This window comes from Alexandromys fortis, unplaced genomic scaffold (assembly GCF_014885135.2).
Source record: "Alexandromys fortis isolate MF-2015 unplaced genomic scaffold, M_Fortis_MF-2015_v1.1 scaffold_41, whole genome shotgun sequence".
NCBI lineage: Eukaryota > Metazoa > Chordata > Mammalia > Rodentia > Cricetidae > Alexandromys > Alexandromys fortis.
In genome coordinates this window covers 1,319,535-1,344,464 of record NW_026067923.1, presented here as the reverse complement: position 1 = coordinate 1,344,464, position 24,930 = coordinate 1,319,535, and the positions used below count along the sequence as shown (strand labels likewise).

The 24,930-nt window shown below is 45.6% G+C and overlaps 1 protein-coding gene across 3 annotated transcripts in view; it reads right to left on the bottom strand.

Moving 5' to 3' along the window:
- Window positions 1–24,930, bottom strand: part of Fndc3b (fibronectin type III domain containing 3B) — a 278,725-nt gene that overhangs the window by 58,454 nt on the left and 195,341 nt on the right. For all 3 annotated transcript variants that reach the window (XM_050142069.1, XM_050142070.1, XM_050142071.1), the window contains exons 7-11: window positions 18,828–18,886; window positions 12,011–12,162; window positions 9,861–9,920; window positions 4,267–4,405; window positions 1,545–1,598 (exon numbers count right to left, since the gene is read on the bottom strand). In XM_050142069.1, the coding sequence (XP_049998026.1) occupies window positions 1,545–1,598; window positions 4,267–4,405; window positions 9,861–9,920; window positions 12,011–12,162; window positions 18,828–18,886 (464 nt within the window). The remainder of the gene's footprint in view (window positions 1–1,544; window positions 1,599–4,266; window positions 4,406–9,860; window positions 9,921–12,010; window positions 12,163–18,827; window positions 18,887–24,930) is intronic.

Sequence of the window (24,930 nt, the reverse complement as noted above, 5' to 3'; positions counted from 1 at the left end):
CTGTAAACTCATGACTACCAGTCCACGGTGGGGAGTGCACCAACCCTACAGGAAGGAGGGAGCTGCCCTTCCACCGCTGGCTCCTTTGGGGGTCCACCTAGGAGATTTTCCACTCAATTTTCCTGACTTTTCCGACCTTAGATTGTCACCGTCCTAAGAAGACAAACAGCAAAAAGCATGGGACAAAATGCCACACACAGGGGATGAGGAGGTGGTTCAGCTGGTACAGTGCTGACAGCATCGTGAGGACCTGAGTTTGATCCCCAGAACCCACGTAAAATCCCAGTGCCACAAGCTTGTGATCACAGCACTGGGGAGGCAGAGACAGGCGGACCCCTGGGGCTTGAGGGCCAGCCAGTTTAGCCTAGTTGTTGAACCGAACACATGAGATGCCCTGTCTCTAGAAGCAGGGTGGATGGTCCTGAGGAACAGCACCCGAGTCTCTGCTGGTGCACATACAGGGTTATATACACAGCCCGGGGCTATCGCGGGGTTCCACTGGCCGCTCACACCACTTTACAATGGAGATCTTTGGAAAGGCAGAGGTTTCACCTATCTCTACCTATGAGGGACTTGTAAGGTTCTATGGACACCATGGCAATTATCCTTGGTCACTCAAAGCTGTTACGATGTAGCCCAAATGCAAAGACAGCCTACAGAAAGCAGTGAAGAGCCCGTGTGTCACTTCAAAAAGTCATCACTAACTATTTTATGCATCTAAAATGTTCCCTTTTTAAGTTGTCCTCACCTGACAAGTTATGTTTTTGCTCATGCATACATTCATTTTCAATCTCTTCGAATTCAAGTCACAAAGACTAGTTAACTTCAACTATTCCCCCCGCTCTTTTTTTTTACATTTTCTATTTTTTAAGTCCTTAGACCCTTTCCCAAACCACAGCAAAGGAGACTGAAGCACCGACGGAATGAATGCAGCCGAGATAGATCTATAGGAACAGACGGCCCAGGAGCCTGCCAGGGGCAAGAACCGACCACACACACAATCTTCTGCAAGAGGTTCTGGGTGTCTGGGTGTGACATGTGAGGACAGAGTGGCTTTGAGGACAGGCTCCCTCTATCATGGGTACTGTCCCTGTCCACGATGGTCTAACCCACAGGAACTCATGCACGACATGAATGAGATTGCAGGCGCTGTTCCACTCCCAGACAGATATAAGGAAGACCACCACGTCACACAAGACAGAAACTAAAGCATGCTTCCCAAACAGCAGGCTTTGTCTTATCAAAAGCACCCATGCAGTGGAGAGAACACAAGCAACTGCTACTACAAATTAATGCCTGGGGAGGCGCTGCGAATTCAGAATAGATAAGACCTCAGCTTTCAGTGGCCCTGCATGCATAGAGCAGGTAGATTTGTTTTAATGCACGCTCCACTGTGCTGCTGCAATCTAACTGCTTTTCCATGCCGGCAGCTCCTGAGCAAAATGTCTGTATTGACGTGGCATATCCTTTGTCTGACACGCCTCAGGAAAGACCAGTATCTCTGAAATGGTGTTTTAGATGGATGGACGTAGAAAGATGCTTACCTCATCCCATTCTAAAAGGTAGCTGGTGATTTTTGAACCATTGTCAATTGGAGCCTAAAAAAGAAAATAATGAAATGAGATTGGAGAAAGCTGCTCAGAGACAAGCGAGCAACATGGTCAAAGACAGTGGCTGTCATGGCTCCATGCTATCCCCTCAGAGAAGGAACCAGCAGCTGCCGTGGGGCCTTGGTAGACAGCATTACCTATTAACTTGTACAGCTCAGCTCTAGGAGGGCTCAACCCCAGCAGGCCTCCCGGGACAGTAAAGCAACCAGTCCCACCCCTACCATGCTCCTGCCCTACCATGCACATGCTACTGTGCACCCTGAGTCCCTAAGATAAAACTCTGAGGAGTCACTTTAGGTTCAGTGCAGCAAGAGACAAAAGGCTGCTGTGCTTCAGGACACTGCTTGGAGCTGGGGCAGGAGCGCTCAAGCCTGCCATTCTGTGACTTCCCCTCAGAACTTTGGATTTTTGTTTTGTTCTACTTTTCCTTTAGGTACTTAGGATTAGAGAACCAGCTGTAGAATTAAATACCTTCATCCCCACTCTACCTCCTCCCCCCTGCACACACGTGTGCCATACACACACGCACACACACATGCACACACACACACAGACACACGCACACACAAGCACACGCGCACAAAAGGAAAGATTACATCCTCTGGATAGACTACCAGAGAGTACTAGCCCTTCACATGTTAGCAAAAACAGGCACCATCATTTCCTGTGCTCATAAAAGAAAGCTGATACCAGTGTCACTGAGAAGACAAGGTTCAGCAATGAGAACTTTCTGGGAAAGAGTACTTTACAGAGCCTGAGCTATTGGAAGGGGTGACACCGAGTTATCGCAGCACTCAGGGTAAAAAGTCCTCAAAAAACAGACAAAACAAAAGGCAAACAGTAGGAGCCTATCCTGTCTCAAAAATGTACTTGGGCTTGGTTCTTTCTCAAGAGAGAGAGAGAGATGTGGGCCCAATGAACTCCACCACACCCTTGCAGACAGAACCCCAGCCCAGCTGTCTGCTTGCCAGTAGTCTGGTGTGATCTGTTTAATATCAACACGGAAATTTCATTTCAAGACTGAAGATCCACGATGGGTAACTGGGAGACTACACATATATCACCCAGGAGCACACCCAGGTTTATAAGAAGCACTCAGCACACGACAGCTGCTACTTTATCATCAGGACTCTGGAAGGGCTAAGGTCCCATCTTCCCCTCCCTCCCTCCTTCCTGCTGAGCCAGCTTGCAGGTAAGTGCTGTGAGCTGGGAACTGGTACTTTGAGCTCTGGTGAGTCTGGGCTGCAGGGTAGGGTAGGGATGTAGGTGAACTTTTAAGTAACTGGCAAAACTTTCAGGAGAACCCAATTCTTTGGCTTTCTTAGTTTCTTTCTGGAGTAAAGAACAGGTGGCAGCCACTTAAACACTTAGACACTGAGCTGAATCCAGGGCCGCCTTATGTTTGCCAATAACTGAATGGAACAGGGTATTTTTGGCCTCCAAGTGACCTCTCTGGGAGCTGCTGGTCCACCTGAGACCCGAATACCACCCGAGCAGAGCAGAGATGTATCAGTGATTCCCAGCTTTAAACCTGTAAGACCCCAGGGTCCCTCTGATGATCTTCAGATTGCTTATATTTTTTTTCAAAAAAAAATAGATTCTAAATCTTTCCTTCGGGAAAGATAAATTTTTATTAACTCACGTAAACTTATTTTTTAAATGGATGTGTAACTGCCAAGGAATTAACCAACCATGATGAGCTGTTGGGTGCTAAAACTCTGAAAAGGTGGGAAATCACTGACCTGGATTATCCCTGGAAGCCAGGAAGGAAAATAAAAAAGTTCAGAGTCTAAGCCAGTTGCAATTTTGCCTTTGTCCCAACAACACAGTCAATGTCAGCCACTGACTATGAGCGCATGGCCACACACACCAGGACACAGAAGCCTGGCGACATGTACGCTGTCACTCGCTTCTCTCTCCCGGAACCTCTCACCCCCACTCTCTGGACCATAGCCCTCCATCACCTCCATCCACCTGACAGTTTCTAATGACATGTTAAGATATCAAGACAGAGAAATAATGACTGGAAAGGATGCAATGATCTGTTTGCTTGGAAACATGAAACTGTGATTAACAGGTTAACTTTAAAGACGCGACACACCTAAGACCGCTTGCTAGGCAATGGTTATTTTAAGACAGTACACTGTATTTTATGAGAGCTACTACATGGTTCAGGCTGTTAAAAATAGGAATCCTGATTGAGCTAATGACTAATTAGTGAAAATTAATCAAGTCTTAATGGAGTATAGAACAAAATATGTTCTGGGAAGCTTTAACTATTAAGTATTTCATCTTAGGAACAAGCTCTAAGAACTCAAACCTACTTTATCTGTAAACCTACACATTGCATGCTGAAGTTTCCAAATGACCGTAGAAATGAACTCTAGTAGGGGAGTGATGAAACGGAGGTATTTATACCACCCAGGATGCGCTGGGAGATCTACCAAGTTCCTGAGAAGGTGCTCATATTGGATCTTGCAGGTCCTTCCTCCACCTCCTCTGCCTCTGTCTGCCATGCAAACACCAACTTTTGATACACCTAACTGGGTTCACGTGGCGATTACACAGGAACCCGAGTCCCCGTGCAAGCGGGCTGTCTGGAACAGCCGCTGACTGCCTCCCATGAGCCGGAGTGCGTTCTTGGCCCTATACTCACCTTCCACTGCAAGGTGAGCGAACTCCTGCTCCTGTTCGCCAGCTTGGGAGGGAAGGGGCACTCTGGTGCACAGCTGTGGGTGGTGAAGCTGACTGGCTCAGAGCAGGACCCCTTGACAGAATTGTACATGGCATACACCCTGCAAAGGAAACGGACAGGCAGAATGAGCGTCAGTAAATGAGGGCTCTGCTTCCTGGGCTCTCCACAGCGGAGCAGAGTCCTGACACAGGAGCACACTGCGCTCCTGTCCTTGCCTCGCTCTGGCCAGTAAGGACAGCGACAACCATCTCATTCAGCCATTTCCCACCCAGCCCCACTACAATGGAGGTGACTCTGCTGACTGGAAAAGACAATGTGCGTAACAGAGTGGAGCCTCACTCCCAAAGTGGCTTCCATATATACACTCTAAATGCCAACAGGCGTGGCCTGGCTGTCTAGAAAAGGTGAGAAGTGCACTAGCGAGGAGCTGTCGGGAAGGCATGTGAGGCAGCGATCAGAGTCCACAGGCTGCAGAGAATGCACGGAAGAACAACTGTAGACACCTCAGCACTACTCAGAGCACCGTGGACATCTACGTACAAATACGGATGGGTTTCCCGAGAAACCTGCGGGCCACTGCCAAATGCACCTCTCTGCAATTCAACAGAGACGGCATTCCAGAACAGTCCATCCACGTGCATATTTAATGCCCACGCACAGCACCAAGGCTAATGATTTTCTCTCTGCACTCTGAAGCACTTGGCTCAGCATTCAACCCATGTGCCTGGTTTTAGCAAAAACGCTAAGCACAAATGTAGACCCGATCCTTTTTAGGCAATGTAAGAATCCACCTTGTATTTGTGTTGTTTGCCTTCTGGGAGGACATCATAGCATTTGAGGCAAAGAAATGATACCAGTTATGAGACTGCTCCCTGCCCAACTGAGAAAAGGTTCCTCTGTGCACAGTGTAAGATGAATAGTTTAACACAAAACCAAACTGCAGTGACCCACCAAGATCACGTCTACATGTCAGGATGAACTTTAATGAATTGTTGCAGACATGGTGGGGTTCAAGCTTAAACTTTATGTCACAATGTTCCTACGCAAGTTGTAAGGTTGTGCCTAGACCAGGATACGTGTATGGGGGGAGCTGGTGTCTTTAAATATCAGTACCTATGAATTTTAGGATTTAAATGGAGATCACCACATAGGAGACAGTCAGATGCTGTGTATCCCAGTCCATGGTCACAGCACCTGAGCACTATGTGCAGGCCTGATTCCTGCATGAAGGAGGTCGAAGTGGGATGACCATGAGTTCAAAGGTGCCTTGAGCTACTAACCTAGTCAGTCTTCTGTCAGTGTAACACAAGCTAGAGTCACTTGAGGAAAGGGAACCTCGTGGAGAAAATCCCATCATCAGACTGACTTACAGACAAGCCTGTGGGACATTAACTTGCCTGATGATTAAAGTAGGGTCCCATTGCTTAATAATCAAAGTTCATGGTGGGCAGTGCCATTCCTGGGTAGGTGGTCCCTAGATCGCATAGGAAAACAGGCTGAGCAAGCCAGGAGTGCAAACTATAGGGGTGCTTTCTCCATGGCCTCTGCTTCAGTTCCTCCCACCTCCAGGTTACTGTCTCGAGTTCCTGCCTTGACTTCCCTCAGTGTGGCCTAAGAGTTTCAACCTCGAGCCAGGTCTGGAGGTGCATGCCTTTAACCCCAGCACTCCAGGGGAGGGGACAGATAGATTTTTGAGTTCAAGGCCAAATTCCAGGATACCTGGGACGACACCCACTCTCCAAAAACTGTGGAAAGCTGAAATAAACTTATTGCTTTCGAAGTAGTTTTTGGTCATCATGTTTTATCACATCAATAGAAACCAATGAATTACAAAATGAGTTCTAGGCTAGCCTATGCTGTATAGTAAGACTATAGCCTGTGCTGTATAGTAAGACTATAGTCTTGCTATAGTATAGTAAGATGCACAAACAAAAGATAAGTGAAGAGGACAGGCCATCATATATGAACCTACGTATAGATCTATCTATATGTCACTGTCACCTTCCTGGAAACTCAGAGGACAGGGAAACCTCAGTCATCTCAAGCGAGTACGGCACACTCCACAGGTCACAAAATGACCCCAATACAGTCATGAGGACCTAAAGGAAACTCTATGGAGTTAAAGAAATTTGAGATCCACTAACCAAATAAATATTCAGGCTACATCTGAATTTTCCTAACAACAAACTTTAAAGAAAGTAAACCCTTCATTTTTAGGACACCCGAGGAAAAGTGAGAAATCTTGCAGTTTTGAAGATACTAAGAATCACTGTTGTGTTTTAGTGGCACAGTGAGGACGGTAACATTATCTTAAAATGGAATACATAATCTCTAATACTGACTTCAGGGTGTTTGATAAAACAGAGTTTGGCAGAAAAAGAACCCGAGGGCAGAAGTAGAAGTCTGAGGTGGTTATATGCACCACATGAAGTAAAAGTCTGAGGTGGTTATATGCACCACATGAAGTCACACTGCTCATCCTTAACTGTGGCGGCCGCTAAATTCGGTGGGTGGACCCTGGTGGAAGAGCATGCGCTCAGCATGTATGGGGCCCTGGGCTTAATCTCCAGCAAACCCCTCTCCAAAAGGGGACAGCTGTTTAAATGAGAAGTTCAATGATTTCACACATACAAGCTAAGGAAAAATGAGGTTAATTTTAAAGCATACCATTGATGTGCTGCAGATAGTAAAAATTGATACATTATTTAATCACATCAGGATTTATTAAACAAAACTGTTCAGCAAATAAACAGTAACTAATTATAATTGTAACAGAGGCTTGCTACATTCTCACCCATGATGTCTATAAAAAGTAAAATCTTTGAAAATGACATATATACTAAATATTCCAGGGGCCAGCAAGATGGCTCAGTGGTTAAAGGACCTGCCGCCAAGCCTGATGACCTGAGTTTGACCCCTGGAACGCATGTCATAGCGAGAACCCATTTCTGCAAGCTGCCCTCTGATCTCCATGCACAACCTTCCTTCAAATAAATAAATAAATAGATTAAATAGTCCCTAATGTTCTGTAACGGGAAGATCTATAGCACAGGAGAATTTTCTCGGGTTAAATAAATCAGCTGGATTTTCTTTTGCACTTCACCTCCCAAACCAGAACATTTTCCTGCATAACTGATCTGTGTTGGGGTTCCACAGGTTCCATGTCAATGCCAGGCAAACACTTAGGAAGCAGGTGCTGCAAGAATTTCACCAACAGGCTCGTAGCTCCTTTTCACACGTCTGGAACATCCTAAGAGCCAGAGTCTCCCGGAAGCAGAACCTATTTCATAACTTCACTCTGGGCTGGCTAACCAGGCTTTTAGAAATGGTTCAGCACATCATTTTCTTCTGGGAAATGTCATCCCCTTATGTCACTTCTGAGCACACTGCTACACTGGTGACTGAAAAGTGCCGCCAAGTTTGTGGTGGGCTTGCTGTCTATCCGTCATTCAAATTCCCCGCAGGGCTACTACTGACAAAAATAGTAGTTCCTGTTTTTGAAACAAAGCTGGAATTTTTTTTTATAGATTGAAGCACAGGCAAAAGAAAAGGGGCAAGGACAGCGATGACAGCGGCTCATGCCCTGCAGTCGGCACAGGCGTCTCAAGAGACAGTCTCTAAGGTCTGGGTCCTAGGTTCGCACAGTAGAAACCATCTTAACACCATGTTAACTATAACCCTGACAACTAAAGGACTCCGGAGACACTCCTCTGAGCAATGCCTGGAGCACACGTTTGCAGATGGTTAAATGCTTATTTATAGAAATGTGTGTGTGTGTGTGTGTGTGTGTGTGTGTGTGTAGTCAAGCATGAGTACTTACAATGGTATTTTTTACATGATTTTCTTCGTTCCTTTAAAATACGTGTGTAGAGGTGCATGTGTGTGCAGGTGCACATGTGTGTGTGAGTATTTCTGTAGACAGCAGCTCAAGCTCGGGCACCTTTCCTCTGGAATGCTGTCTATCTTACCTCTCAGTTTCTCCTAGGCTGGGGTTCACCCATTAGCGGGGTAGGCTAGCAGGGAGTCCCAGGGACCAGACTTCTTACCACTGACACTGCAACCACGTGCTGTGGTGGCTGGCTGTTTAATGTGTGTTTCAGGATCTCCCTTACGGACTGAAACAGCTTTCCACAGACCAAAACAAAACGAGATTTAAACATGTAATAGTATATGTCTAATGGAAGCACTAATTATACCTTGATAATTATAAATTGATTCTTTTAAAATATTACATCAGTTAATTAAAATTGTTATCTTTATAAAACTCTAAAAAAGACCTAAGTTTTATAAATCAATGCATCATTTCATAAAGGTATTCTGCTTCAATTATAATAGTAACAGAAACATCACGGTGGAACAGATTTGCAGAAATACCACATGTATGTTTATAAAAATAAGAAAGAAAACTTTTTTTAAACATGAAATGAGTTTGGATATAATTTTCCACACAGTACATGGTTCAGGTGGCAATGCTAATAAAAGCAGCACATGACTGACAGCTTGGCCTAGAGGATGTCCTGGTCCCAGGAAACCCCACTGATTGGCGGCATGGCCCAGAGGATGTCCTAGTCCCAGGAAACCCCACTGATTGGCGGCAGTTTGGCTGGGATTCCAGAGAGGAACTCCCTACTTAGAAAACCAAGCTTCCTGTAGCCCCTCGGTCCTCATACAGGGTGAGAGAGCTGAAAGCCAGGAAAAGAGCTATGCAGAGACAGCAGACAATCTGTGGGAAGGATAAATCCAAGCAGAAAAATCACAGGAAACCTGAGGCAGAGGACGAGAGCCAGTGAGAAGAGATGGGAACAAAATGAACAAAGTGCAAGGATAAATAAAAATATCACAACGAGGCCCATTATTCTGCACACTGAAACTGAATGAAATCCATGCCCTGCGATGCTGAAGCAGGCATGGGCAGCCCGTATATGGCGGTTCTGTTGGACTTGTCTGTGTTGGGTTTCATGGTCTAAGTTGATGAGGACGACTGACCAGGTTTCTTCCTCAAGAGGGCACCAGACCCCACTACAGATGGTTGTGAGCCACCATGTGGTTGCTGGGAATTGAACTCAGGACCTTCGGAAGAGCAGGCAGTGATGGGATCCGCACATTAACTCCAGGAAATTCCATCGTTAAAGACACAGTAACAAGAAAGTCTACACGTAACTTCAGCACATAATTTAGGAACAAAATATTTATGTGCCAAGATTTCTGTAGGTCTCAATGGAAATGGTAATAGTAAGAACTGGAAAGAGGACACTGTGTGAACTGGGCGTCGTGGCCCAGACCTGCAATCCCAGCACTTGGGAAGCAGAGGTTGGAAGAGCAGAAGTTCAAGTCATCCCTGGCTACAGAGGCCCTTCCTCCAAACAACAAACAAAACAGAAGAGCGCTGGGTCCTCAAAGCTGCTCTGCTGTGTACAGAGAGTGAACAAATGACCACGGCTCTGGCCCCGCCCTCCACGAGGAAGCCCCATTCAACACCAGCTCCCTGAAGGGCACGGGATGTATGGTGGCCATCTGGGCTCTGCAGCTACTGCCAGGGCTGGCTCCTAACTCACCTCACGTGGTAATCAGTGGCAGGCCTGAGATCTTTCAGGTTACATTCCAATTCTTCTCCACTGCAACAACAAAATGTTTGTTAGTTTAACATTGGTCTTAAAGGCTTTGGGACTAGGTTTCATGGTTATTAGTCAACAGTAACTTAAGTGCTGCTAAGATCGCATTCACCAAAACCCAGACACAAACCTTATCTGGTGGTTGTCAGTTGTTTTTGTTTTTGTTTTGTTTTTGTTTTTTTTTTAATTAAAAATCAGAGTCTTTTGAGTGACACCACTCAGATCTAAAATATACAAAGTCGATTAAGTTTTAAATGTCTTAATGACTTTCTAAACCAAGACATAAAAGCAAATATGTACACAAACAGGTAGATCTGCAAGAAAACACGCCAGCTGTCTGGCAAAGGTGGTTCCCAGACTTAGCCTGACAGAAACCCTGATGCCCTCAGCATAGCCCCCTCCCCCAATGAACTTGCAGTTCATCCCAGATCCCCCCCAAAACAGTTCTCTGACATAAGTAAAACCACTTCTATGACCAAAAGAGCTCAACCTAAGTGATAAAGGAAAAACCCATCCAAAATAAGGCATTTCTGTTTAATTGTTGCCAAAAGGCCAGCTGTGGGAACGCACCTGGAATACAGAATGCAGGATTGCTGAGACAGCATAATCGGAAATTTAAGGATAGGCAAGGGAACTGCACAGCAGAACACTGATTTAATATGTTTTGAAGTACGTGTGTGTCCATACCTTATTTCTCACTCTTTAAAGTGATGAAATGGCCCATTAAAACAGACTAGAGAGCAAAGTGTATTATCTGACACTGTCCTGAAGGAATAAATCACTGGCATGGCTTTCAAAATAAGAGACTCATAGGGTCAGCTGGCAAAATTGAATCAGGATAATGGGTTAGAAGAAAGTTCTGGGGTGACATGTATTAATAAAATTGATAATTACAACATGGTTATCTACAAAAACATCCTGTGCTCAGAAAACATGAAATACTTAGTGGTAAAGGGTTGCGATGGATGAAACACATGCGAACAAACACAGAGAGAAAAAGTCACAGCTAGCGAAGACACGAGGGTTAAAGGTCAGTGACGGAGCACAGCTGCCTGCATCCGTTCTTATACCTGATGTCTGATGTCTGAACTCAAATAAAGCTGCTCCTGTTAAGTTTCAAGCCAGAAGCTATGACCACACCTAGCCTACAGCTGCAGCTCGACCTGCACTGCAACTGAAAATGTCTTGTTATCTGCTGGACTAGGTCAACACGAGGAAAACAACACAGGCATTGAGAGCTTTAGCATCTCTTGGAGAGTAAAAATCCCCCAAGAATCAACAAATCCTGACAACTGAAGCTGAGGGGCAAGTGCTCCCTTTGAGCAGAGACAGGCTTCCAACCGCAAGCCATGCTGCACTGTACCGCCTGCCAGGCTCCTGGGCGTACTCGTGACTCCAGCTGCTAGCACCAGAGTTCATCTCTCATCAACAGGATGCAGCCAGCTGGGGGCAACGGTGTACACCCATACTCTATGCCAATAGCTCCAGCTCCTGGAGACACTGAGGGGCGAGGATCACATGAGTTCTTCGCCAGCCTGGGCAATAAAGCAAGTCTGCCTTCCCTGTCTCTAATTTCTGCGTGAGGACGTGGAGGCTCTATGTTTTTCCACTGTGTCTAAATGTATGCCTTTTCAAAACAGAATAAAATGATTAAGAACCAGAGCACCCGACTGAGGTTTTATTCACATAATTCACTTCATAGCCACTTAATGTATGTAGTAACTGAAAAATTTAGTCACTTTTTGTCCTGATAGACCTTGGTAGAAAATTTTTATTAATACTATATTGGCAATAGTACTATAGATTTATTTTTACCACATAGCCCTATAATATTAATTTATGATCAATAATTACAAAATTAATTAATTCCTAACATTATAATTACCATCCCTTTTTCCAGTACTGAGAGTTGAACCCAAGGCCTCAAGCATGGTAGGCGAGTTCTCTGCCAGTGAGCTATCCCCTCAGCCCTGTCATTACTAATGTTTAAAGTTACTGACTTAAAAGGACATTTGTATAGTCTAAATTTCCTATTTTTTCTTTTCAGTGATGCAATTTAGTAGCGATGAAACCCGCGTGGAAACACACACTACCTGTAAATGATCTTGTATTTTCCATCTCGTCCCTTGTCTGATAAGGCGACCTCATAGCTGTAAGGGAAGGAAAGGCCACCGTGGGGCCCACAGGACAGTCCGACAGGGGGTGCCCAGGACAGCACAACTGCTCTTGCCTGGATGTTTGACACCTGAAAAGAGAAGGAGGGCGGGTTAAAGCGTCTACATGCATTCTACATACATTCTACACGCTTCAACGCAGTTGCCTTGAATTATGGCTTTGTTATCACTAACAGCGACACAAAAGTTAATCCGAGGCAACTTTAATTTTAATGAAAGTCTTATCTGTTGCTCTTCTGTCAAAGGCCTGAGGGCCAAAGGACACTCAGCTCCTGCAGCACTATCTTCAATGTGCAGGCTCACGAAGTCTGACACACACTCAGGCCTCCTGTGCCTGACAACTTCAAGGTAAACAAATATATTCTAGAAGCCTTCACGCTTCGCTGGGAGTTGACCTACCCTGTGGAGGTAACACTGGCCCCACCGAGACCCTGAGGTCCTATGGATTCCCAGTCTCCTCTCACCACTGCTTGGTCTGCTCTAGTTCCAGGCTTTCCTCAGGCATCTCTGGACACTCTGCTGCCCAGAGCTCCGATCTGCTCAGTTTAGAACAAGTCTAGCCTTGGCTGCCTTCCCTGCCTGGCCTCAGCGGCCCCTCTATCTCAAGCTCTCTAAGTTATCTTCCCAAACAACTATTATACAACTCTGTTTTCATGCTTGTTTCTAGAGAAACTTAACCTAATGCACAAGGCTTAATTCTTTAATACAAATCTAACAACAGACTTCTAAACTTTAATTTCTAAGGACTACACCGTGGGCCCTGCTCTGGACAACTCGTTAGGATGAACAAAGGAGTGAGAATCAGTTCAACGCTAAAGCTCAGCGTTCACAGAGGCCTCAGAGCTGACAATTTCAGGTCCGGGGGGGGGGGGGGGGGGACACACACAACCATGCAGGCCTATTGTTTTCTCCTATTTTTGCCACTATCTGATTGATATAAATTATGGAAATCTATACACTCCAATAATTTGAAAGCACAAATGGTAAGGAGATAAATGCTGAACACAGCTTTTCCCTCTGCTACCTACTTCAGTTTCAGCAGACATTCCTTCTGTGTAATCTCTGTCCCATACAGACACAACACCTCGGCACATTAGCTAGATTCCCATGCATCCTTCGAGATCCCAGGTGAACTTCACCTCTCTGCCACCAACTAGCCTCGAAGTCTCTCACGCGCTCCACTCAGTACCACACCTGAGTTCTAAGGAACCCAGTGTGGGCTGCTACCACTACTAACTACATCCGCAACCTGGGGAATCTAGCGCCCTTGGAGGAAAAACCAAGTTATAGTCACTGATGAGCAGCAGCTGCTAAACAAATGTTTGCTGAGTAAAAACTAAATCAGAGAGAATATGGCACATCCAGTTTCTTTGTTATTTTGTTTAGAGGGAGGGTTTCTCTGTGTAACACCCCTGGCTGTCCTGAAAACTCACTCTGTAGCCCAGGCTGGCCTTGAACTCACAGAGATCCACCTGCCTCTGCCTCCCAAGTGCTGGGATTAAAGGCGTGCACCACTCCCTCTGATCTGCAGAATGACCATCCACACCCTCCAAGGTACTCTCCTGCTGCCCTAGGCTTAACAAACTTCTAAACGCAGGTCAAAGGCTGCCTTTATTTCTGCATGAGTTGTCACAGTGCCCTTGTGGACAGAGGGCCCATCTGGACAGAAATGATCAGGACAGTTTTTGGGCTCACAAGTCCGAGGAGTGTGTAATTAAGATAGGCTCTACAAAGGAATAAGCATGCTTCTGTTTGCCTATCGAAGGATTGTTGATATCAAATTCATCAAGGTGGGGGGACGACCTCCCTGAATGTGGGTGGCACCAATCAATGGGCCAGGGTCCCAGGCTGGATAAAAAGGAGAAAATGAGCTGAGTAACAACACCAGTCTTCACCCCTGCTTTCCAGCTGGGAATGCACCTTGACCAGCGGCCTCATGCACCTGCCACCGACACAGCCCACCTTGATGGGCTATCGTACTTCAAAGTGTGAGCCACTGTGAACTCTTCCTCCCTCATGCTGGCTTTCTCAGACACTCTGTCCCAGCAACAAGACAAGTAGATAATACAAGAACATGGGGGAGAGAGCAGGACAGTCTGTGCACTGGGTGTGCTCTGGCCACATGTTCTGTCTTCTGTGTGGTCATTTCACTGCTGGGACACTGATCTCTTGTTAGCTGGTTTCTTCAATTAGCTTTTCAGACAGTTTCCCATGTAGAGCAGGGCACATGCTGAATTCTCCCACACCCCTGCGTGAGTAACCCTGACCTATTGGTTATTTACACAGCCTTGCACCATTCCTTGCACCAGGTGGGTAGTAAGACTGACACTAGGATTGGTGGTGTGAACTACACACCTCAGAATAGTCTGGTCAAAGCCAGCTTTCAGATACCAAGCACTCATTCATAAATTCACACCCTTCAAAGTTCACACCTCCTAGCAACTGCTACAAACACACTTTCCTCCTCGAAGACTTAAGCTATTTGAATGAGCAGAGACATGCGATGCTAGATGGAACAGCAAATAATGTTTACTTCTCCCTAGTAGTCTTGAGATGTGAGTACCTGTGAACCTGCAACCTAGCCAAGGGCTTTCCCAACACAAGTGCACACTGGGAATGTAGCATGCTTCCTAAGGATAGAAGTTCCTATGAATTCCTCCCTTAAGCTGTGAGGGCCAGTGGAGTGCTGGGCCTCTCTTTGGACTTACAAGTCACTACTACCTCAACAAGGACTCCAGGAAACTAGTTTTTGTCTTTGAAGACAATGCCACCCGGGGGGTCAATCCTCAGCCCCAGATGTGTTTATGTCAGTGGGTCTGGTAAGGTGAGATGGGACTGGGGGGTGGGGGTCAAGCCTATGTCTGGTTACAGCATGTGGCCATGAACTTCACTTTGCCAACTTCTCTCTTTGTGAAAACTTTCTCAGCAGTGCTGATCACCGGGGCAGCCCAGGATGCTGCTCTTTTGTTCACTGCAGTCTCCATGGCTACAGAGCATCTCTGGAAGTGTAACAGTTGGATGGACCTCGGAACCACTAGAAGTCAATGCCTTTAGAAGCAGTGATAGAAGGGCTGATTGTTAGTTCTGGTAACATAGGTAACTGATGTCAAAGGGTCTTTGGGAAGTGGATGAGTGAGTCTGCATAGGAATTGGTTAACCATTTAAAAATGCCTCACGGGCTTAGGGAACTATTGTCTACTTCTGAAGGGCTCACTGCCAGAACTTGGACTTTCCGACCTATTTCACAGTGCAGATTCTAACTGGGGAGTGGGTGTGGGTGTGAGCTGTAAAGTGTGTCAACTTGTAGCCATCCTTACATCCTTCCTCTCTGCCCCTTCTGCTCAGTGTCTAAATTAGCCAGTAAAAATGTATTATTTTATTCTCAGAATTTAGTTCTGTGGGAGGCCCTCCAATCTGGTGAAGTACTATCCTAAGGAAATATTTCCACAGAAATGCTGGCTTGACTACTGCAGCAGCCTTCATGATAAATAAAGCAAAAAACTACACAGGAGGAAAAGGATAAATGATGGACACAAATCCTCAACTCTGGGCTCCAATGTGCTGTGCATGGCAGCTGTTCCCAGACATCTCTCAAGTAAGCATTGACCAATCAACTGTTTCTTCAAACTAAACACTGGCCAATGGAAACGACACACAAACACAGCAGATTGTCTGCCGCCAATAGGTCCTGAAAGCCAGCAGCCCACCAGGACATGGGGGCTGCACTGAGCACCACCATCTGAGAGGATCCAACCAGTGAGTCTGCTAACTCCTAAATCACAGAGGGCAGCATAGAGTTCCCACCTCGGATAGGGCAGCGGCCATGACAGCCAAGTCCGCAAGGCACCCAAGTGCGTCAGCAGACAGGCTTTATGAAACTGGCCAGCTATTTGAGTCTCTTTTAGGGGACAGTAAGTGACTCACTTAATTTGGGGTGCCTAAAGTTACAGAAAGATGACTGGGGTCTGCAAGCCCCAGATGACACTTGACAGTAATCTCAAAGAAAAAGCATTGTTTTTCATTTAGAGTTGGTATAAGAGGTAGCTGAAGGGGACAAGGATAAAGAATTGCTCTTCAATTTATGGCTCAACCTTCTCTTGCAGCCTGGATTTTTCATCTGTGGGGTGCCTGGTGCCCTCCTCATCTCTGAATGCAGTATGGAGCTGCCTCTTGCCTAGCTACATGCTGCGAACTATAAGGAAAGCCTCTTCTAAGTATTCTAACACAGCATATAACTCTCTTCTCAGATCCCCATGCTGTCTTTATCACATTAACTTTAAAAGATGAAGATATTGAGGCACTTCAATTAATATCAGGAAGGAGCTAAACCTTGGCTAAGGTCAGGAAGACAGGTAACAGCCATACTGGGTACAAACCTACATGGGTCCCTTCCTCCTAGCTGCTGCCTGGCACTGTGACATCTTCTGTCCCTGCCTTCCTCCACACTGGCCAGTCTGGAGACATCTATCCTACCCACCAGAATCCAGGTATGTCTGGCAGACATTTCTTCAGCAACAACTGTCAAGGGTTCAGTGTGTGTCAGGGACAGTGACAGCTAGGTCTGAGGGGCACAAAGACTACGGACAATCATGCAAAAGAACTTTAGAAAGAAGGGACAAGAGAAAGAAGATAAGGTGAGAAAACTATACAAATACCTAACTGGGCAGGGAATGAGCAGCTGTTAGCCAGCAGAGGCCGTCGACCAGGACGAAGGGACATGTACCAGCAGAACTCCCCACCACCCGCCTCAGTCTGAGAAGCCACTGGGTCCTACGCAAGAGCAATCCGAACTCTTACTAGCTGAGCCCCTCTCAGGCCCTGGGCCTACGTTCTGAGACAGGTTCTCTCACCGAGTCTGGGCTCACTGTTTCAGCTGCACCTGACATAACCAAGCCCTGGGAACCACTCCTCTCTGGCCCTCTCTGCTTAGATTACAGGTGTTCTCTCACACTTGGGTTTTTGTTTGTTTGTTTGGTTGGTTTTTTTTTTGATGTGGGTGCTGAGATCCAAGCTCGGGTCCTCATGTTTGTACACCACACATCTGCCCGCTGAGTCATCTCCTTTTCTAACCTCCCTGCTCTTTACTTCTAGCCCCCATCTGTGTCTACAGTGTGGACTTCCATCTCTATGTTACAGTTTCCCATTTCTGCTCTTGGTCCTCCTCTTTCCACAGCACTGAGTCTACCAGACACTTCCAACTGTGTGCTATATTCATTTTTCTGGATGTTCTGCAAGTGAGACAGACCTAATATGTCCAGGAACGGCCAGGAAAACACAAAAGGAGCCTAAGATGAGTGTGCCCTAATGGAAGTGCAGATACCTTCAGAAATACCCTTGAGTGCAATGTGTTCTAAGCAACGGCAAGAATACATCCAGGTCACAGTGAGACTGCAGGCCCCACCAGGTACTACAGACCATGACATCCAGGTCACAGTGAGGCTACAGACCCCACCAGAGGTACCACAGACCATGACATCCAGGCTACAGTGGGACTGCAGGCCCCACCAGGTTCTATAGACCACAAGGACCACCCACCTAGTGGCAAGGGCAGCAACTGGGGAAGCTGTTGAAGAGATGCACTGAAGCTAAAAGCCCAGCTACTTTTGGTATCAAATAGGTAATCAATGAATCCATTTATTTTCAGAATGGACTTAATATCTGGCCCTTCTTGCCACACTGGACACAACCACCTAATTCTGACTCCTGGACCCCATCCTACCCATCCTGTGGACTATGAGGAGTGGGAAGGTTCCCAAAACTCCCCCCCCCCCCCCCCCCCCCCCCCCCCCCCCCCCCCCCCCCCCCCCCCCCCCCCCCCAGACCCCCTCCCCGCCCCGCCCCCTCCAAACGCAGGACCAGCGAGCCCGGAGGGACCTGAAGCTGCGGCAGCCGAGGCACCCCCCCCCCCCCGCCCCACTCCCTCAGCCTATCCTCTTTCCAACTCACCTGGAAACCTGGACCAGTCTGCAAATGCAGCCCTAACTACTTAGCAACTTCGCCTGGGAAATACCAAAGACCACTGCGTGCCCAGAGTGAGTTCAAATGTCTCAAATCTCACCAAAGTCCCTGACAAATGCCCTATAATGTCACCCCCCAACATAACCATGCTCCTTGGTTTAGTGCAGATGAGCCTGAGGTCAATTTGGAGTCTGCCCTTAAATTTTGTCTTTGTAACAGACCAAGAATCAAGATTTTCCAATTCAGCCAGAAAAACACTCCCAAAACATTGGCTCTAGCTCGGACAAAAAGGTTGAATCAACATTATAAATTTCTAGCTGAATTTCAAAACACCTGGCACACAGAACTGCAGTCTAACATACCACCAGTCCTGCCCTCTTCCCTTGCCATGGCACCCAACGTCCTCCAGTATAGAAACACGGCTCTGAAATCTACCCAGGGAGATATCTGCGACCTCTGAGGCTTTCAAAATGTATTCTTCCTCCCTTTACAAAGGTGAAAAGAAATTACCGAAAACAAACTGTTCTGTAGACCCACAAAAATCTAGATGCTTCTAACCGAATTCAGAACATCAGCACTAAGGTAGTGGTTCAGTGGGTGGCTACAAAGAATCCCGTTCTAGATTTTCACGATCCATTAATAACTGACTACTGTCTCAAACTTATTATATTTGCAATGGAAAGGGGTCCTTCTGCTTACTGATGGTGTAGCAAAAAGACAAGCACCCTGGGAACACTTAAGAACATGCTGTTCTTGCCGAGAGGTCCAGAAGACATACCTGTGGTTTCTCTATTCCCGAAAGAATGTCCTGCACCCTCTTTACTTCCAACTCATACTCTGCAAAGACAAGAAGGGGACAAATGTTAGAAGACTGTCTGTTTCCTTCCCCAAACCGTAGTCACGGAGATCATCAAGTCGCTCAGGTGCACACTACCACACATTGCTGGTGCCACCTGGAGCACTGGCTGATGACATCACTGTGCTTGTGATAGCTTCCCCAGGTACACTGTATGTACTCTGTATGTATTCTAGCTTCCCCGAGTACACTGTATGTACTCTGTATGTACTCTAGCTTCCCCAGGTACACTGTATATATTCTAGCTTCCCAGAATATACTGTATGTACTCTGTATGTATTCTAGCTTCCCCAGGTACACTGTATGTACTCTGTATGTATTCTAGCTTCCCCGGGTACACTGTATGTATTCTAGCTTCCCAGAGTACACCGTGTGTATTCACTGGGTTGGCTAGATTTGTCCTACTTCACAACACACACTGGGAAATAATGGGTCATAAGAAGGGCAAGCAGGAGATCCATGCAAATACATAGAACATCTTTGTTGTTGTTGCCCCTTTTTTTTTTTTTTTTTTTTTTTTTTTGAGACAGGGTTTCTCTCTGTGGCTTTGATCCTGGCCTGGAACTCCCTCTGTAGACCAGGCTGGCCTTGAGCTCACAGAGATCCTTCCTCTGCTTCCTGAGTGCTGGGATTAAAGGTGTGCGCCACCACCACCCAGCTTCTAAGAGAAGATGATCTTGAGTGACAATGGAGTGATTCCAACTTTTCTTCAGGATGTGTGTATGTACAATGTATCCATGTATTCATATGTAGTTCTCTTGAGGATGCGTGTATGTACAATGTATCCATGTATTCATGTGTAGTTTTCTTCAGGATGCGTGTGTATACAATGTATCCATGTATTCATCTGCAGTTTTCTTCAGGATGCGTGTGTATACAATGTATCTATGTATTCATGTGTAGTTTGGGTTTACATTTGAGCTGCAGTCTTCAGGATGCGTGTGTGTACAATGTATCCATGTATTCATTTGTAGTTTGAATTTTACATTTGAACTGCAGTGTTATAAGTTGGAGTTTGAAGAAACATTAGACTTCTTCATAAAAATGCACATAAGGAAGGTGTATGTGCTGGGTTATAGTAGATTGCAGCAGTTCTACAGGTAAAGGACATGGCTACCTTCGGCTGGAGTTAGTGATAAACATGGTGAAAACATGGCTAGGCTGTGAGACACAGCAGCAGCAAAACTGGTGTGACAGCCAGTGGGGAGGGAACGAGCAGGGGCAATTCTAGTCTTCATTAACTAAATAGACAATGGTGTTTTCAATAAGATTAGGAAAGGGACATTTTCATAGTGCAGTAAAACCTGCACTTTAGAAATACAAAACCCTGGCATAGAGGGATGGGAAGGATAGAGAGCCAAATTAAAAAAAATGTAAGTAAACAGAATTCAATCTGCTTCACTTAAGGAATCTAACTCTTGAGTTGTGGTGGATTCCACACTATCCTGATTTAAAAGCCAATGCTATAAAGATACAATATGATTCCCAGGGCATAAATCCTTGACCCCAGTTATTTCCCAGTTCGTGGGGGAAGGCGGCAGGAAATCCAAATGGTAACTGTAACATCAGAGGAAAAACCTGTCCTCCAGGCAACCTGAGGGAGGGCATCGGGAAAGCTTTAGACTAGCCTAGAAGAAGTAAGTCCCGTGGCCACAGTCATGTGGACACAGAGCTGGGGCAATGATGGGTCAGCCGGCTCTGCACTTCACAGGGCTGCTTGGTCTCTATTCAGGTACAGTCCCATCACTAGCTGAAGGACTGTCTCGGTATCCACCAGGCTGTCACTTTGGTCCTACTCACTGCTCATCTATTACCAAAAATCTGAGAACAGCGATCCTGCCCATTTCCCCTCACGCTCATGCCTGGTTTTCCCGCTACAATGTGTCTGGAAGGCAGAGATACTTCAGGCCTAGAGCACACGATTTATTTCCCATATAAAGAAACATATAATCTCAACACTTGAAAGGTGGAGAGCTGAGGATCTGAGTTCCGGGCTAGCCTAGGCTACACAGCAAGATGATAAGCTCCTGACTGAGAATAGCAACAGCTGAAAGAAAAAAAATGGTGACACAAGGTAAGGGAGTGGGCTGGGACGACTGAAGAGAAGCCCAATCTGAAATGCTGGAAATGACGGCACGGTGGTCAAGTAAAAAGTTCTGCAGAAATCTCAGTAACAGAGTGAGTGGCTCAAGGAGCAGACAGCATGTCTGAACCTGAAGACAAGGTGGAAAGCTGGACAGTCAAGGGAAGGGAATAGTAAGAAGGTACCAGTGGGAACCTCAGGATCTAGGCATGCTCTGGAAAGATCACATCAACCAAGAAAAGATACAAAAGGAAAAGAAACTAATTTTAAAAGGATGGAAACATTTTTATGGAATCCTAAGGGAAACACTTCTTTTTTTTCTTTTGTTGTTGGTTCAAGTTTCACCTAGTCAAAGCACCTTTCTTCCCGAGATCTCACAATATCTTTAGCACAGTGAAGGTTAAATTTAAAAAAGGACAATGGCACGGGGTTTTGATCCTATTTCATGTTCTGGCTTGGTGGGAGCCTAGCCAGTTTGGATGTTCACCTTCCTAGACATGGACGAAGGGGGAGAACCTTGGACTTTCCACAGGGCAGGGAACCCTGACTGCTCTTTGGACTGGAGAGGGAGGGGGAGAGGAGTAGGGAGAGGGGGAGAAGGGTGGGAGGAGGGGGAGGGAAATGGGAGGCTGGGAGGAGGCGGAAACTTTTTTTTCCCTTTTCTCAATAAAAAAAAGCTACACAGAAAAAAAAACACAATAAAGTGAATAGTTTTTCTTTTTTTAAAAAAATGAACACCTCACACCAAGGGAGCATGTATTATGTGATGTTTAAACTTTCCATAAATAATGGTTTTCATATTTGCTCCAAAAAAACACAAGTTCAGACAGTTTAATTAACTGTACAGGCTAAACTAATTTAAACATGACCCCTTTATAAACACAATTTACTCTTTGGTTTGTTTCACTTTTTTTTCCTTCTTAGTAAAGAAACTCGGGTCCACACTTGGCTGTAGCTGTAAAAAGTATTTACGTTGTACCAGCACCTTCATTCCAGCAGAATAACATCCACACTTCCCTCTAGTCCAGACCAGCTGGTGTGGAGATGCCCCTCTGCGCATCAGAGACCTCCCCATCTGCCACAGAGCTGCTATGGCTGCCCTTTAAGTGAGCTATGTCTACTGAACCAGTGGGCTAAAATTATAGGCTCTAATCATTTGTCTGTAACAACTAGATGGACAAAAATTATTTGTAGATGAAAAGAAAGATAGGCATTAATAATAAAAGCAAACTGGAGACCCAGACAAGGTTTGCTAATATTTGTAAAGATGAATACAGGCAAAGGAAGAAAATAATAAGAATGCTCACAGACAATCCTTTATGTAGAAAATAAAATTGTCTATTACCAATTTAAAAGGTATTACTTCTCTGAGAAAGAGAAAAAAGGGATCAAGTACATAAAATAGTTTCATTACTCAAAAACCTTCACTTAACGGTTAGGATTTCTAGGTATAAATACGAAAGATGCTAGCTCTCCAGTCCTCTCTAGTGACTTTAGATAGTGCTGTCAGTGTATACTGCCCAAGTACAAGGACTGGGTTCAGATCCCAGCACCCACATAAAGACAGCATGTACCCTGGATATCTTAGCCCTACAGTGGGTGGAGACAGGAGGATCACTGGGGCTTGCTGGATGCCAGCCTAAGCCCCCAAAACACAACAGGAGCTCTTGCTTCAGCAGAGACCTTAACTCAAAGGAACAAGGCTGAGAGTGGTAAAAAAAGGGGGTGGGGAGGGGTACCCCATCCCTTCATCTGACCTCCATGCTTGTGTGCACAAATGTGTACAAAATGCACACATACATGCACAGACACACCCCAGAACAAAACAGTTAAGTAAGATCACTGAAAAACACATTTTTATAATATAAGGACATTACAATTGATCGCTATAGAGCAAATATTTAAAAAACAAAAACACAACAAAGCAACCACAAGTGGCTGTGGAGATAACTCAGTAAGTAACGTGCTTGCCATAGGACTTGTGTCCAGATGCCCAGCAGCGTGTGCTTGTAATCCCCGTGACAGGGAGCTTGGCACAAGGAGATCCCAGGGGCTCACTAGTCCCATTCGATGAGCTCCAGTTTCAGTGAGATTCCCTAGCTCAGAAACAAGGAGAGTGACTGAGGAACACACCCAGTAGCAAGCTCTGGCCTTCACTCATGCACCCACACAAACACGTGCAACACATAAGCATGGGTGGGCACATGCACATAACCACAATACCGACATCAAATATTTGAATATGAAAATGCAAAACAGAAGTCTTCCTAAGTATTTAGTAGGGAAGGTGATTACATCCCTTGAAATTCTGAAAGACGGATGAACACTAGCCCATTAATGACAAAAATAAAAAAAGCAGACTCTTCATTTTGTCTAGAAAAATGTTTTTCAAGGGTGGCATGGGTTCCAAAAATATTGTGGAACCTGAGAGAAAAATGGAAGGAGAGCTGAATTCCTTTTGCAGGTGGAGTGAGCAGCTGGATAGGAGAACTGGCCACAGAATGGAAATGGGACAACAGGGCCTAGGTTCCTCTGAGCTTCAGGTGCCATTTGTGGAATTCAGGGGAAAGAACCATTTTCTTTCCTGAAGCAAGTTTGAGACAAAGTCCTGCCAGACACTTTCACACTAATCTACCCTCGAGTGAACGGCCCTTCCTGCGAAGGCTGCACCCTGTGGAACCAGAGAACAAAGAAGGGATGGGCTTGGGTCTTCGATGAGAAGCTGGGGAACAGGAAGGTACCACAGAGTCTTATCAACTTCTAAACTCTACACAGCTACCAAGTACCTTAGAGCTTAGAGCACTCCTGATAAATTCTCAAAGAAAACAAAAGCCCATGTTTGCTTCTTAGGGAACCCTAGGTATTCCTAGAACCCACACAGAAGCAATTAGCATTTTCATTGGTTTTATTGAACTATACAAAGTCTCACAAAATGTATGAAGGTCATAGGTAACTGCACACCTGGTGAGCTTACCTCAGGCACCAGCCCTTGCCTCTGCTTTCTGAACATGGCTGGGCTCTACTGGTGAGCCAAGCCATCCCTGTGCCAGATATGGCTCTTTGATTTGGGGGAGACTGACGTCCATGACTGTCCAGCCAGGGCTGGTGCCTCACCTGGATATGTGACAGAAAGGCAGCTGCTTTAAGAAGACAGAACACACAAAGGTAATTCAAGTCTGTGCGCCACTTTCTCAGCGGCACCCAGAAGCCTTCCCTCACACAGCTTCTCATTAGGACTTGGAAGGACACAGTGGAAAGTTTTTAATTAGCTTAGTCAATACTTTCTTCAGACCAAGGATGGATGGGCAGAATCCGCAGCTTACGGTTCTTTAATACAACAATCCAAGAGAGATCTCCAATAATTCTATTATTTACACAGCAAATTTTGAATTGCTTTATAGCAACATTTCCTTAATTATGTTTCATGTAATTAAATTATTTGGGACTAAGGCTAGACATTCAGTCTACTGTGCTGAGGCACTGACACAGGAATCTCAGGTGGGGTCTACTCAAGCATCAGAGTCTGGCACACTGAAAAACTATGACATTATAGGAGTCCCAGGAGTGTCAAGGCAAATTTGCAGTCAGCAGACAGAAAATATCAAGGAGTGGAGGAGGCGCTCTAAGATGATGAAGAGAAAGAGGAAGAGAAGAAGGAAAAAGGGGAAGAGGAAGAGGAGGAGGAGGAAGAGGAAAAGGAGGAACAAGAAGGGGGAGGAGGAGAAGAAAAGAAGAAGAAGAAGAAGAAGAAGAAGAAGAAGAAGAAGAAGAAGAAGAAGAAGAAGAAGAAGAAGAAGAAGAAGAAGAAGAAGAAGAAGAAGAAGACAAGCAACAGACATTTAGTTACTCATAGGATAAGCAGTTGGATGAGTATTCTCATTTTTCCAGATAATATGGAAATTCAATGTTTAATAGGAAATTGCCCAAATCTCTAAAAATGTA